At 41.4% G+C, this 16128-nt stretch overlaps 1 protein-coding gene across 7 annotated transcripts in view; it reads right to left on the reverse strand.

Annotated features, from left to right (window-relative positions):
- Positions 1–11828: 11828 nt before the first annotated feature.
- GNAS (GNAS complex locus) overlaps positions 11829–16128 on the reverse strand; it is a 255492-nt gene continuing 251192 nt past the window's right edge. For all 7 annotated transcript variants that reach the window (XM_037877186.2, XM_037877182.2, XM_037877184.2 and 4 more), the window contains one exon: positions 11829–15896. In XM_037877186.2, coding sequence (XP_037733114.1) covers positions 15750–15896 — 147 coding nt within the window. In that variant the 3' untranslated portion in view covers positions 11829–15749. The remainder of the gene's footprint in view (positions 15897–16128) is intronic.

Here is a 16128-nt window from a genome sequence, read left to right on the forward strand (position 1 = left end):
AGCCTGGAGGCCAATGGAAATCTCCCTTTAGAATAAAGAGCATGTTCTACTTCTGAGGGCATTCTGTGCCAAAAAAATAAAAATTCTGTGTACAATATTTTAAAATTCTACAAATTTTATTTGTCAAATAAATGTGGCGGCTCCATCATGGCATTGGGGAGCACAGGCCATTTGCTGCCCATAGGTGGAAGATCATTGTGCAGCTCCTGCCCCGAGACACGGGACTCAGTGGTGAGGCTGCATCCAACTCTGACACAGCACAGGGACTGGGTCTGCCCCAGAAACACCCCAGGACCCTGACACGCTGTGCCAGATGCACCAAGTGTGGGCAGGTAGGCTCAGCAAGGATTCAAGTGTGGAGGGATCCATGTGTGGGTTGAGAGGATTCTGTGTGGGGCAACCTGGGTGTGGGCAGCTCAGTGGGGGATCCGGGTGCAAGGGGATCTGGATGGACAGGGGCTTGTTGGAGGGTTCTGGGTGCAATGGTAATGGGACTCTGCAGGGGGGTCCAGGTGAAGGTGGTTGGGGCTCAGTAGGGTGGGAGGTCTGGGTGTGGAGGGGAGGGGATAGAGCTCGGGGGGGGGGGAGGATGTGGGGTCCAGATGCTGGGGGTGTGGGGCTCAGTGGAGTGGGGATCTGGATGCAGGTGGTTAATTGGGGTGGTCCAGGTACAGGGGGAATGGAGCTCATCAGGAGGGTTCTGAGTGTGTAAGGGGGGTGGGAAGGGGAGGCCCAGGATGCATGGGGATTGGGTGAGTGGAGGAGCAGCTCCCTGTATAGGGATTCCTCCCACTGCAGCTGAGGAGTGATGGGTGCAGGAAGCGGGGGGAGTTTGCAGAGCTTCCTGCAGCCAGGGGAGAAATCTGTGGGTGGGTCTGACCCTGCCCTGGATGCCGTGCAGGGGAAGAAGAAGTCTCATCTTCCCCAGCCCAGCTGGGACTAGCAGCTGAGCCTGCGCAGGGTAGGAGTCCCCTGCTCCTCAGTGATTTACCTCTCTGCCAGCTGCCCTGGATACCCAAAACATACTTCTGGGGAAGGTTGCATGACTGCTTTTGTGGCTTCCCTTTGCTTCCCCATCAGAAAGTCATTTTTCTGCAGGGAAGCAAAGAAATCTGCAGGGGACATAAATTCTGCATATGCGCAGTGGTGCATAATTCCCCCAGGAGTAATGCTCAAACCACAGCTTTTGGTACATTTCCCTTTAATCAGGTGGTAATCAGCACCTGACCGCAGTTAAAGGAGAAGACCATAATCCCAATGACGGGATGGGTGCTAACAACGTGGAGCAATTCAACTTATGGGAGTGGCACTAAGCAGTAGGCAAATGGTACCTCGTTTTTTGGATAATGGTATGGGTAATTCAACCCCAAGTTTTGTTTTCAGTCTATATATATTTTAGTTGGTGCAGCCCCACGTGGTTAACAGAAGCAGTATCTGTGCTAGATTTGTGTTATCGGATTCTAATGCTACCAGTATCGCTGCTGAGCAGATTGCGCTGTTGTAACCAACTCCTGAGTGCTGAAACTCTGTGGATAAAAAAGGCAAGTACTAAGCAGCAATGCAATGTGTTAGCAGTTAGAAATGCCCCATTCAAGCTCAAGGAGAAGTGAGAACTCCAATTACATCTTCAGTTCTGGTGTGAGTAGTTTTAAGTCTGTCTCAAGGTACATGGCACACCTGAGCTGTGTGGAATAGTTGACTTACAGAGATAGAAATAAGACATTTCTATACTGCACCTGAAGCTCCTCTAGCCAGAGCAAAGACAAGAGGCAGATCCTCCGAGAGTAACAAAAATGCATGTACCCCTCACGCTTCATCAGCTCACTTGTATGTTGTGTTTATAACCCAGAAAGGCTGCAAACTGTAGGACACATTTTTGGAGGATAGTTGTAGGACAGCTACTCTGCTGTCCCATCTAATGGAAGGTGGAGGAAATTCAAGACAAGTTATCCTGTATGAAAAAGGAAACCAAACACTAAGACTTCAAAGTCCAGCCTGATCAATACTCACATGGGAAACCACAAAGCAAAAACCTGGTATTGCCAAGAGTAGTGCCGGTGACTGCCCAGAGCTCCCTTCTCTCTGAGTAACACAGAACGTCCCAGCATTAGTGGGGTTGTGGCTGTTACTGCAACTTTCATAGGATCTGTAATACCAAGGTCTGAACCATTTCTGATTGTTTGAGATCTGCTGCACCTTTTGGAAAAGTAACATGTTAACCTAAGAGCTATGTACAAACTCCAAATCAAGCTGTTACGTTGGTCTTTCTGAATTCTCCTTCCTCTTTCAATTGGATTGTTAGTTTCTCCTAACAAAAAAACCAAAAACAAAAAAGAAACAAACAGAAAAAATAACCCATTTCAGTGCCTATATACCACATGCATGTGTTATACAGAAATGATTTAGATAAAGTAGCACTGGTACAGAATGGCTACAAGAAGGCTATATTTTGCTGGTGGCTGAAGTGATCCCTGGATATATATAATGAACCATAAAGCACTTTGCAGACTTGTTATCTTTAAAGTATACTCATTACTAGAAGGCTTTCACTGCCCTAGCCTTTATTGTTTGTGATGTATGTCATTAGAGAATTCTGGGTGTTTCTCTGGATTGTAACTAAGAGGTTTTTCCATACAAATGTGTAGCCGTTATGATACAAGTTATTTCTGTCATCTGTATACACTAGATTTCAGTTAAAATATTACAATCCTTTCACTATGAAGAGGAAACTTGGATCAATTATTAATTTATATAGAGACAAATTATTTGCATAGGCTCCTAACTTTGGCATTTTACTGTGCGTCATGTCATGTTCCTTGCTTCAAAAGCACCATGCAAAGTAACATGATTATTTCTGTAGCTATTTGGAAGAGGTCCAGGCTTGCATTTTATTACCACGTTACATTTTCTGCTGTAGATTAGACAAAACGATAGAAGATAAGTAGCTGCTTAACTCTTTTGGTTACTGCAGATCAATACCCAACATAATCTATGTGCTGTGAATACAAACAAAACAAGTAGACAGGGCTTGGATGGAAGCCATATAGATTTCAAAATACAATCTTTAACATTAGAATGCACTGTGCAGCAGTGACTTGCAAAATTATGCCTGTATATTTGCACCCACAAATAGTTGCAAACTATTCTATAGAACTCTAACACGTAAAACACTGCATCTTCAACACTATAAAATACACATGCAAAAATGGAAGGGATGGTTGTGGAGAAAGGGGGACACATCAAAGACCGTTTTGGAAATCAGGGCATGACAGTGAAATTCTTCCTTCACTGATGTTAAAGGGGTTCTGCGGCTTTGAAGGTAAAATTTACCCCTTACTATGCACGTAAGTTTGGTTTGTTCCCAGTCTAGGCAGACATGGAAATTGAAGAATGAGCTTAAATTTAAATGTGGCCTGTATTCTTGGTCTGTGGTATTGAATATAGAGGATAAATTCATGGCTGAGCTCAGTAATGCAAGAGTCAGGTTTCTCCTGGAACAAGTTGGCAGGTATTGGTGAAAGTTGCCTGCTGAGTCTGGAAGGAAGTGGGGGAAGGTGGAAGGACGAAGTGATTTACCTCACTGCACACCAACCCCTCTGGCTAGTTAATTAGTAGCAATGACATGCTCATAAAGAAGTTTCTAGTCCTCCCTCAGCCAGCAGGATAGCAGCAAGAAGGAAGTAGCTGAAAATTGGTGGTTATATATAAGGAAAGAATCAGGGAGAGAGACGGTCCCAGAAAACCACTGAGGGAATGGAGACAAGATTGGAGAGAGGTATTGGGAAACAAAGCAACAGCCTTGACAAACGGAACAGAAAGTTCCAGTCCAATTATCGAAAGTGGATGCATCTTAAAATGTGGCTGTACTCTGACAAGTGACACTACAATGGTAGCAGGAGGTCTGTGTGGATCTTATTGATTCCCTATATAATAAGTTCAGTATACAAGTAAAAATGTGTTTTCCTTTAATGCCAGTCCTGCAAGGTAAGCTCAGTTATTTCTTGCTTCTACTGCATCACCATAAATAGAAAAGAATTGTCCCACTAGAACAGACCAATTATCCATGTAGTGCAGTGGCCAGTAGCAGATGGCAACGTTCAAGAAACCCATAGACAGTACCTGAAAAACCCACGGCGAGGGGAAGTGGCTTCCTCACCTTTATCAGTTAGTATTGACATTTGCTTTGAAGCATGAGGGATGATTTTTTTTATCCTATCTCATTTGAAATAAGTGTCTGGATTATACCCAAGAGGTTTTTCCATGCAAATATTTAGCAGTTATGATACAAGTTATTTCTGTGGTAGTTACAGTCATCTGCAAACACTGGATTTCAGTTAAAATTTTTACAATCCTTTCACTTTGAAGAAGAAGTTCGAAGAGCCTTTATCAAATTCCACCAACCTCTTGGCCTCAATGATTTCATGTGGCAACGAAGTCCACAGGTTAATCACATGTGGTGCAAAAAGTTTTTTCCAATAAATAAGTTTTACAGGGCAAATTCTGCCCTTAGGTATACTTTTGCAATCTCTCTGTCTACAGAGGGCAGAATTAGGCTCTGCTAGTGGAACTTGTTTAACAATGCAGTTAATAATGCACAAACCAGAATAGAATCTGTTCTTTCTCCCACAGCTGTACTATTGTATTCTAATAGGTTCCTGTGCCATCTTCATCACCATGTTATTTGGATTCCATAGCACCTATGAGCCCCAGCCATGTACCAGAGCCCCATTGTGCTAGGGTGCCATGCAAACATCTAAGCACCTTCCAGTAGTGCAATAAGTGACATGACTTAACATGTCACAGGTGCTTCATTCTCTCTCATCCTCTCCTCCTGGGAAGAATTGTGTGTGCCATGCAGTTTTGTGTTCTTTATTAAATGTGCATGCTGCTCTGTGTTTGTTAGAGAGGGTAGGTTGAAGAAATGAGCCTTGCTTTTGGAAGGTAGCAAGGTCTGTGATGGCACTCAGTCTGCAGTTCTGAGGTTTATTATTTTACAGAACCTAAGAGTGTCTTGGGCATTTTGTAATAAAGACATGGCCACTGTCCCAGAGAGCTTACTGTCTAGTTGCAGACATGAGGCAATGAATGGGAGTAATAAAACAATACAGAAGGGTTTGAAGAGGAAGGAGAGGGAAGACGTCAGTGAAAGCTATATCAAAGTAAATAAATGGTCACTAAAATCTATATATGGCATTGCTGGCTCATATCGTGGAGGTATAAATAATTTATATTTCACACACACAAACTATAGGTTTAGGACCAAATCTTCGTTCCCTACGGAAAGCCCAAATAAAGGAGCTTTGCACAGCAGATCTCAGGGAGGTGTGTGCATGTGTGGGAATACCATTCCCCCCCTACCCTCCGACGTGTGCACCTCTTAAGTAGGGTGTTTGGCCAGTGGACAGATCTGTTATGTTTAGCGCTTCACAGTCAACACACTCTGTTCGTAGTCCCCATAAGCATTCCCAGTATTGAGAATTCACCCAATGACAATGATCAGGACTACTGTCCTCTGGGGGTGACAATTACAGTCTTGCTATAATACCTAAACTTATCACCTAGGCTGTGCAGGAGGATTCAATAGTCCACAGCAGCAAATGCCATCATTAGATCCAATATTAAGAATAACTGATATGAGCACTTTCAATGACTGGATCTTAACATTAAAAGAAGTTTTTAACTCTTTTTATATTTGTATTTCTTTATTTTGATTACAGTAACAGAAAATTATTTTTCACCTTTTTATATATAAGAATGAACAATACTCAAAGCATTTACTTCCAACTTTCCTGGAGAGGAAAACTAGGGACTGCACCAAAGTCAAACTTTAGCTGAATGACCCTTTGCAGAAAAAGCGTGATCTCCAGGCTTTTTCCCCGTCGGTCAATAAACAGCAGGCAAGATGAGATAAGAAAGACAGCCTCAATGTATCAGTTAAATTGTTACTAAATAGTCTGAGTTTACCCAAACTTGCAATTTGCAAACTATGCTTTTACAACTCTGAATAGAAACAATGTTGATGTCCCCTTGGAATTATTGTACTTTCCTGTATGCATTGGTGTTTTTCAAGGTTTCAATGCAACCTTTAATGTTGCATTATAATGAATGCACTTAAATTTACCTGAATGTCCTAGAGGTTTTTCATTTTCCAGTAAATAAACAAACAGGACTTCCCCTCTTAATTGCACAGTTAATTTACACTACCTTTCTTTCATATGTGAGGCTAACATGGTCCAGAGGAATAAGCTATGGGTGGACTGTCAAATGCCTGAATTTTAATTCAACCCCTGCAATCAAGTAGCTGTGTGGTCTTGAACAAGTCACTATACCTGCTAGCCTTAGACTTCCTACTGCACAGGGCTGTTGTGAGGATTAGTAAAGCACTATGCAAGTGCTAGGTATTGTATCAGAGAGCTGGATGTGAGTGTGACCAACCTGACTTATATGCAAGACTGGGAAATATTTGTTGCAAACTAAAGCTTATCAGGGAAATAAAAATAAAACAAAAAACAAACCCCAAGGAAAAGAGCTGATTTCATACCAAAGTTTGTCTTTCATTTATGTGTTTTCACACATTCCACCCTGGAATTGTTCTCCCTAACCTAATTACCCCTGCCCTCACCTCTCACTGTGTTCATTTAGTAGAAGCTAGTATTTCAGTAATCAGTAGCCCTTTAAGACCCAGTCAATACATTCAAATAGAGATAAGAAGGTTCTAATAGCTTTCAGATCCACCAAGAAAATATAGCAGCATCAAGTTAGGCTAATGAGATGTGGCTGAAGGGTTCTTACTCTTGGAAGAAAAGCTCAAGATTAAGCACTTTTTTGACCTTGAGATTCACAATTTAAGGGTAACACTGCAACATGAGGACAATTCGCTAGGTATCTGGGAAATACTTTAGAGACAAAACGAGAAAGTGGGGGAAGAGAGCATGAGTGGCCACTAATTAGAGAAGCAGCAGCACAATTATAATACCTCTTTAAAATGTTCAGCTAAACTATTTTTACATACTGTAAATTGCTAAACAGACTCTCACAATACACGCAGTTGCTTTTCAAATGGAACCTAGAGCAAAACCATGTTACCTAATACCAGAGCAAGCACCAACCAATCTCTTCGTGTTACATGTGCATAAGCATGCTTACACTTTACTTAAAAGCTTGTTGATTTCCCTTGTAACTTGGATATTTTATGTTTTTCAGTCACGTTCCTTAGTTTAGGGCCTCCTAATCTTTTTAATGAACTAGCTCCTATTGCCGTGGAAAAGTTTTATAAAGATCCAAACTTGAGAAACTTACTCTGAGGAATGAAAAATTCCTCCCAATTTTTTTTTCTACCCCTGACACAGGCATTAAATGCCTATTTAACTCATTTTCTCCAGTTCCTTTGATCCTTCATGGGGCTGTCTCCTGCTGTCTTTCAAAGCAGCTGTGGAAAAGAAAGAGGCAAAACCCAGTGGTATTCCCAAGAGCAGAGTAGAGGCTCATGGGAGGTACAGTACTGAACCAAACAACCTGGTTGCGGTGGAATTTTAGGCACAGGTCTGTTATTAACATGCTATTGTGTGTATGAGCACTGGGCTCGCAGAGCCTGGTACACATGTGGAACTTTGCAGCCCAGCATGGCTCTAACCTGCGGGAATGGAAATCAGGGCAAGGCCTTTCCAGAGGCTTTCATATAATCTATTCCTTAGACTCCCTTTTGGAGATGGTGCCTTCAAGCAAACAGCAGAACTCAGATTATGACTACTGAGAATCATCATCAACTCTTCCCAAGATACCTGCATTGTTTCATAGAGTTCTAGGTTTATAAAAGGTTTAAGGTGTCTTCGTCCATCAGTCTCTATTGGGTTTTTATCACTCCCTTCCATGGAAATTCTCCTTGACTTGGCAAATCTAGGAGTGGTAACAGAGTGAAAATGAACTTGAATGGGAATTCCTTCAAAGGGCCCTCAATACTGCATTCACAGAATTTAAGTGGTGCTTAGGATCCTGGTGAGACAAACCTGGTTCTCTGGCTGCCCCTCAACTTCACCCTGGAATATTGCTTGTACGAATTATACAAGCTAATTCTTACATGGGACCAAGAGCGGGACAATTACAAAAGGAAAAATACCATACTTCATGTTTTATAGTCAAATGAAAATAACTGTCCCACAAACATTATTTAGATTACATAACAAATCAGCAAAATCAAACAAATTCCAAACACCACTACCTCTGTCCTCAGCCTGCACTCAATTTGTCCTTACTCACGCCTTGATGAGGTATTGCAGAGGTTTGACATTAGCACAGGGTAGTTATTACATGACATTTTTAATGCAAAAAGAACCAACGTGAGTTAAGGAAGGAGAGGAGAGGAGAGGAGAGATGTTCAAGCCTTAACTTTTGAAATTCTTTGCATTTGTTCCAGCCTCAGAGTGCAGTTAGCTCTATTTGATAAGTGACTACACAAAGATGGCATCTCTTCTTACTCAACACATGGGTCTATTCTGGGTCATGTTTTCAAACTTTATTGACCTAAGTAAATTTTTGCTGCTTTTCATATTAGCAATGCAGAGCCAGTGGAATGAACTGTGGATTCTATTCTATCTTGTTCCTCATCAAGACAATTGTTTACCAACTTTCAGTCAACTACATCTCACTGCATAGGTGTCAGTGAACTGTTATTACTGTGATGATGCACAAGATGGAAAGAACCCAGCTTGACTTCCAGAGCCCTGGCCAAATCTGCAGGGCTGGCAGACAAGTAAAAGGGCATTTTCCCTAACTATCAAGCACATTTGATGCAGAAATCAGTGACAGACATGGACACAGCCCCACAACGTCACTCTTTGAAGAATCGCTTTAAATTGTGCTCGTTTTAGAATAAAAGAAATGTAGCACTGGAATGGACCTCAAGAGGTCATCTAGTTCAGCTCCCTGCGCTGAGGCAGGACCAAGCATGGGTGGCATGTAATGGAGACTGGGGAAGGCTAAGCCTCCCAACCCTTGCACTGTCCGAGGAGGTGGGGGCAATGGCAGATTACTGCATGGGCCTACAGGACTCCAGCCAATTTGGGGTTCCCAGAAAAATCTCCCCTCTCCATAGCCCCAGGCCTGGAGGAGCAAGTCATGGGGCCACAGTGTGTGTGTGTCTGTGTGGGGTGGGGGGCGGGGAGGGCTGAGAGGAGCAAGTGTGGGGCAGGGCCATGGGGGAAGGTGCGGAACGGGGGAGGAGAAGCTCCGGGCTCAGAGCTCCAGCAAGGGCTGAAAGCTTCACCATGGTTCCTGATGGGACTGAGTGCTTGACCCTGGACAAGCTCTCAGCCCTGGGCCTCCCATGGCCCTAACCGAGCTCTCAGCCATTCCCACCCCCCGCCCTGGCTGGGGCTACGTGGCGGGGCTGAGAGCAGTGAGTGGGGGCCTGGCCTCGGCCGGAAGAGGCAGGGTAGGGGGCTTCACCTGGAACCCATGGGAGCCAGTAAATCTAGACCACCCCGACAGGTGTTTGTCTAACCTATTCTTAAAAACCTACGACAGGGATTCCAAAACATCTCTCGGTAACCAATTCCAGTACTTAGCTATCCTTATAGTTAGGTTTTTCCTAATATCTAACCTAAATCTCCTTTGCGCCCATCACTTCTTTTCCTATCCTTGGTGGACATGTAGGAGAATTGATTATCGACCTCTTTGTAAAACCTTTAACATATTAGAAGACTATCAGGTCCACCCTCAGACATCTCTCTTTTCACAGTTTTTTCAACCTTTCCTCATACGTCAGGTTTTCTAAACTTATCATTTTTGCAGCTCTCCTCTGGACTCTCTCCAATTTGTCTACAACTTTCTTAAAGCGTGGTGCTCAAAGATGGACACAGTACTCCAGCTGAGTCCTCACCAGTGCTGAGTAGAGTGGGACAATTATGTCCCATGTCTTACATACACTACTCCTGTAAACAGGGCTGTCTCTAGGGGGGTGCGGGGCCCGGTACAAATCAGCCCCCGCCGACTTGGGGGCCTGCTCTGCATCGGCAGCTGGGCAGAGCCCTGGGCATGCAGGGCAGCAGCTGGGACCCCAGGGCGGCAGCTGAGAGTCTAGGGGTGCTGCATCATCCCCTATACTCATAGTTCCTGCACCTATGTCTTCCGGGACCGATCGCGCTGGCCAATCGCATCGGCCTGCGGGGCCCCCCAAAGCGCAGGGCCCAGAGCGGTTGCCCTGATTCACCCTACCCAAGGGACTGCTCTGCCTGTTAATACACCCCAGAATGATATTAGTCTTTTTCATCACTGCATGACAGTGTTGACCCATATTCACTTTGTGATTCACTATCACCCCAAAATCCTTTTCAGCTTTGCTCAGCACATTAAAAGTAGACAGGATGAAAAGCAGTTTTCACCATTAATAAAGAAATTTAACTGAAAATACAATTATGTACAACCATTATTATGAGCCCAATACTGATGGCTGCCATTTACTGACCTCTGTGTGACACTGACAGGATGATACTCAAAAGCAGTTCCCATCCTGCTTTAACACTGACCTAAGAAATGAAATACCATCTTGCATGCTTAATATTTAAACAAACCGATTAACTTCATTTTTGGATGGTTTCACCAATATTAACATAGGATGGAAACTAGTTCCGTATGTTATGCTGGAACTCCCACCTTGCCAGTCTCCAAATGAGGTCATTTTTTGGTGTCAGGAGTTTCACCAACTGAGGTTCAGAAATCCCCTTTGTAACTTATTTTATTTTCAAAAGCTTTTCTAAGTTTTTTAAAGCAGAAGAAGGTTCCTCCCCCTAACACTGAACTTTCAGAAACACCAAGCTGAAGGAGAGGGGTACAGTTTTCCTCTGTGAATGCAAAGAGATTTTGCCTATAAATACTTTTCATGGTGGTACAAACACAACATACGTTATGAAGGAACAAGCGTCCAGTTTTGTAAGTTACTGACTGCCCTCAGCCGCCACTGATGCCATTCGATGTGCCTGATTCTGCTTTTTAAAGTTAACAGGAGTTTTGTCATTGACTTCACAGGGAAAAGGATTCAGTGCTAAGATTGCCAACATGGATAAACACATGTATTGTACGAAAAGGCATAGACGGGGTTTCTCCTCCAATGTAACTTGTATTATTTGATAGCTCATAATTATTTTATCTACCTTCAGCATTTATATAGCACCAATAACCAATGGTTTCATTGTTAAGGCACTGGACTGGGACTCGGATGACCTGGGTTCTAGCCCCAAATTTGCAACCAGCTTCCTGTGTGGTTTAGGTAAATCATTTCATTTTTCTGTACCTCATTTCCCCATTCGTAAAATGGGGATTTAATACAAACATCCCACTTCACAGGAATGTTCATGGTTATAAGGTGCACAGATACTACAGTGATGAGCACCACAAAAACGTCTATAAACAAATGATAAATCTATGCATAGATTTATTGGTTAAAAATATTCTTCTGTGTGTACCAATTTTGATAGTGTGCAGTATGAGACAACAGGAATTAGCTCCCGTTCCTCATGTTAGTCCCCATTCACACACTTTCGGTGAAATCCTGGCCCAATGAAGTGAGTGGTAAGAAAACGACTCCCACTGACTTCTGTCAGGCCAGGATGTCACCCTCTATTTAAAAAAATCATTGTTGATGCTGTCTGAGCTATCTGGGTTTGTAGGGTAAATCCTCCACAGTTAATAGATTATTTCCCTCAACAGACCATAGAAAGCACCTCTGGAGACACGACTATTGACTGTATCACACTGGCTGCTGCACATATACACTAAGTCCACACTGTTCAAAATCCTTGGGTTGAAATAAGTTACTGCAAATGCACAGTAGCTGATTTTGAAACCACGACACTGCTACCATTTATTATCATCATTTTTACAAAATACCCAAAGTGATCAGATCATATGGTAGATTACTGGCTTGCCAAAGGTTATGTTTTAAATCAAAACCGTTTTTGAGTTATACAAGTGCCAAAAATATCTTGAACCAATCATTTTTTTAAAATCAACCCCTGTCCAACAAAACAGTTGTATAATTTAAAACAGAACCAAAAGTTTGTGTTGGAAATTGTTTAAAAACCAACCCTCCAAATCATGCTTGAGCGGAAGCCTCGTATGGCAAGATTTAGCCTGGGGCAATTTGGTGCCAAGGTATAGACTCCCCTATGGGTTTATAATGGAAATACTGACACAACCTTAACTATAGTGATGCAAATGTGCCCCTAAAACACTGTATTTGTTTTTATTAATAGAAGTGGTAGTGTTTACATTTGCAGGTATCTTACACTTCAGCATCAATGAATACTGAGTAGAATGAGTAAAGTCTTGGATGTAAGGGTCAGAAATTCCCAAACAGGTGAATGAGACAAAAGGTGAAAGTCCTCAATTATGAAAACAAGAAGTTCAAATAAATAAATGAGGGAAGGGGAGGGAAAATAACAAAACTAAGAAAATATAAGCAAGCATTAAGTTGGAATGGTTCAAATAACTTCAAATTATGGCTACTAAATTAAAGACAGAAGAAAACACAGTTACTAATTAAACAGCAAGCATTAAAGCTTTATGGTTTTGTATTAAAAATAAAAACAAAACAAAAAAGAAAAGCTGTTAAAAATAAGACTTGCATTTACCAGGCCACCAAACTGCATGGACTACTAAAGAAACTAACAAAGGCAATACTGAGACATTAAGACACACACACACTCCATACATGTGCAACCTGACTTTTCAATACACTGCCTTCTCTCTCTCTCTCTCAAAAAAAGCATCTCCTAAACATTTCCATTTATATAAAGCTTTATAGGAAAGTTTCTTAAAATGGTATTGTCTTATCTATTTCTTCTTTGTTACATATGCTTGTGTATCCTTGTCATTGTCAGAGGAAGGAGTTTGACATTGTTTTTTTATTTTTAAGAGGAGGTGCTTTCTTTTTCTCAGATCAGAGATTACATTCCTTACCATTAAGAAAAGGAGGACTTGTGGCACCTTAGAGACTAACCAATTTATCTGAGCATAAGCTTTCATGAGCTACAGCTCACTTCATCGGATGCATTTCCACTGAATGCATTTGATGAGTGAGCTGTAGCTCACGAAAACTTATGCTCAAATAAATTGGTTAGTCTCTAAGGTGCCACAAGTACTCCTTTTCTTTTTGCGAATACAGACTAACACAGCTGCTACTCTGAAACCATTCCTTACCATTAGATTTCCCCCACTTGTATATAAATTTGATGCTTCAACCAACTCCCTCCAGGCTTAAAAAGATAAGGGTTGGCACTAAACTTAAAAGGTTTTTGCTCCTGTAACAAAAATTAAGGCTCATGTTTTATTTCCTTTTTTTCCCCATCCCACTTTTACCTACTGAAACCCCAACCCTTAACCTCCAGATTGTGATTCCAATCAAAGAATGTGAGGGCTATTTTGGGTCAGGCTCTTCTACCGATTCACAAAGCTAAGGTGGCAGCTTTCCAAATTGTGAACTGGACAGACAGGTTTTTCAAATCTGATTAGCAATTGCAGCCAAAGTTTCAAGACAATTTAACGTCTTCTGAAAGATCACTAGTCATTTTGAACCAAATGGGGAATGAGATATTACCAACACTAAGTCCTTGCTTTCTACATGTGTTAAAAAGGACCAGGTGGTTAATTTCCTCATTAAAGGAAGCCACAAAAGCAAAAAATTCTCAATTCTGAATGGTTACAGTTTGTAACATTAAAAAGGCATCTGGTACCTGTAGCAAATCTAGCCACACACACATTGCTGACCACACCCTAGCATTAATTTAAATTGGACCTCTTCCCAAAAAGTAATTAACATCTTGTGAAAAAAAAGCTAGTGTGAAAGGCAAAGAGGTAATTTTTAAAAAATTCACTGCAGTAAGCTCCAGATTGGTTTGGGGGAGTAAGTAGGAGGGAGGGAGTGGAGAAGGGCGTGTGAGTACTATATGCTAACACTGTTCTAGATGTGTTATTACAGCTGTAATTTCTGACTTTGTACAAATTGTACACGTAGGTTTAGACACATGAAAAAGTAATACACTCACAGAGACATAAAACACCTAGGTATAAAATATAAAGCAGTGTAGTAGTTACTAAAATTACATGCTCTCTTATTGCTACAGTGATTTTTGCTCTTTTTTCTTTTTACTGTACCACATGTTGTTCTAAGCATATAATTTGCATAAATTATTCAAGTTTAAGAAAAAATCCACACATCTTCACTTTAAGCTACTTATATAGTTAATATAAAATAAAAAGATTCTAAGATATCTCTTTATTAAAAGAGAGATAAAAATGTCATTTGAAACTGGAATTCAGTGACCAAATCCAAGGGCGGTATACACCTTATCATTCTTGTAGTATTATGCCCACGCAGGATAGTGGAGTTTGGTGGGGTGTTTGGCCCAGTCTACAGATGGTCAGCAGACCTGCATGATGCCTATGTGTTTGTTTTTGTTCTGTTTTTGACTTTTGTGAAAAGGACTATGAATGACCAAAGACTAACATTTATAATTTGTAGCAAAATTTGGTTTATGTAGAAACAAGCCATGTTTTGCATTTGGATAGAGATTTAAATGAATTAAAGCTAAAAATTAAAAAGCATGATGCTGCAACATCTGGTCACTTGTTGAAGACCTCACTTTTAAAGTGGTTAAGTTTGCACAATTTGTACTTTTTTTTTGTTTTTTTGTTTTTTACTAAACAGTATTTTTCCTTCTTTTATAAACCAGAAAAACTAAACTACAGATAAATTTTCCCTACCTTGAGCTAATGCTGCAGATAGGGTTGACAAAGCTGTACAGCGCAATCAAACATACTTACATCTTAGCTCATTGTACAGGTACAGCCATAATCAAGGCACAAAGATCTTCTACAAGTTATTTTTTCAATAAAGTTGTACAAAATAATACATTTTACAGTCTGTACAAGAATAATAATCCAGCAGTAAAATAAAAAAATGAGGGCAGGGGAGAAGAAAAAGAAGGGAAAGACCGTGAGGACTAAAGTCCAGATAATGATTTTTATAGCAGACAGGATCATCAGTGGACAAACGGAAAACAGTGTGTGGTTAACTCTTTCTGCAATCACAGGCCATACGCAGTTCAATTCATAACGTCCATGGTCATCTTAAGACCACCAAGACTGGATTTAAAAATACCCTTCTGAAAGGTAGCGGTTAGTTTTTGCACTGTCTAGGTCTGTTGTAGAATTGTCAGTATTTCCGTTCAAAGCCACATTACAGTCAGAGAACCAAACTCAAGTGTCTGTCTTCAAACTTGGTCTGTGACTTGGCACCTTCTTTTGTCTGATGCAGTGAATGGATACAAAGTTGAAATCATGGGTTATATGATTATGCCCACAACAGTGCTAAATTACCTAAGGTTTTCTCTCCCCATTTTTTTGTTTACTTTTTTAATTTTATCCCCAATCCTTTCAGGTGCTCCACATTCAGGGCCTTTAATTCATTAATTAATTAATTTTGTTAACAACAGTGTTAGGGAACCCACCATGAAAATGGCCTTTAAGTTTTAGGTGCCATCTCAAACTGTCTGAGGGGGACACAAGCAAGCTTAGAAGTGCTGCTGTTGTCCAGCAAGGAGAAAAAGTTGAGGGGTGCAAATCAGAGGGAGACTGCAACAGTTCTCTTCCACCCTATGTGGGCAAGGGTTTTTTTTGTTTCTTTTTTGTTTTTCTTTTTTTTTTTTTTTTAATAAGGAATAAGGAGTCCAAAACACAGAAAAAAGTGCTCTCCATCACAACAACTCATATTGGCGAAGGTGCATCCGTTGAATAATGTCCCGACAGTCATTGAAAACCCTCCGGATGTTTTCTGTATCCACTGCACAGGTGAAGTGAGGATAGCAGTAATGTCTTCCATCTCCACTTGCTGTGCTGATTCTCTGTAGAAATAATACAGAGAAATTGTGTGTCAAAATAAAATTGTCTGGAAAAATGATGCTCTCAAGCCTCAGCTGAATGTTGGCGAGGACTTTATGTAAGTTCTAAGACAGGGGTTCTCCAACTTCATTGCGGCACGACCCCCTTCTGACAACAAAAGTTACTACACAACCACAGAAGGGGGGGGCCTGAAATCTGAGCCTGTCCTAGGCCCGTTGCATGGATGGTGGAGGC

This window comes from Chelonia mydas, chromosome 13 (genome assembly GCF_015237465.2).
Source record: "Chelonia mydas isolate rCheMyd1 chromosome 13, rCheMyd1.pri.v2, whole genome shotgun sequence".
NCBI lineage: Eukaryota > Metazoa > Chordata > Testudines > Cheloniidae > Chelonia > Chelonia mydas.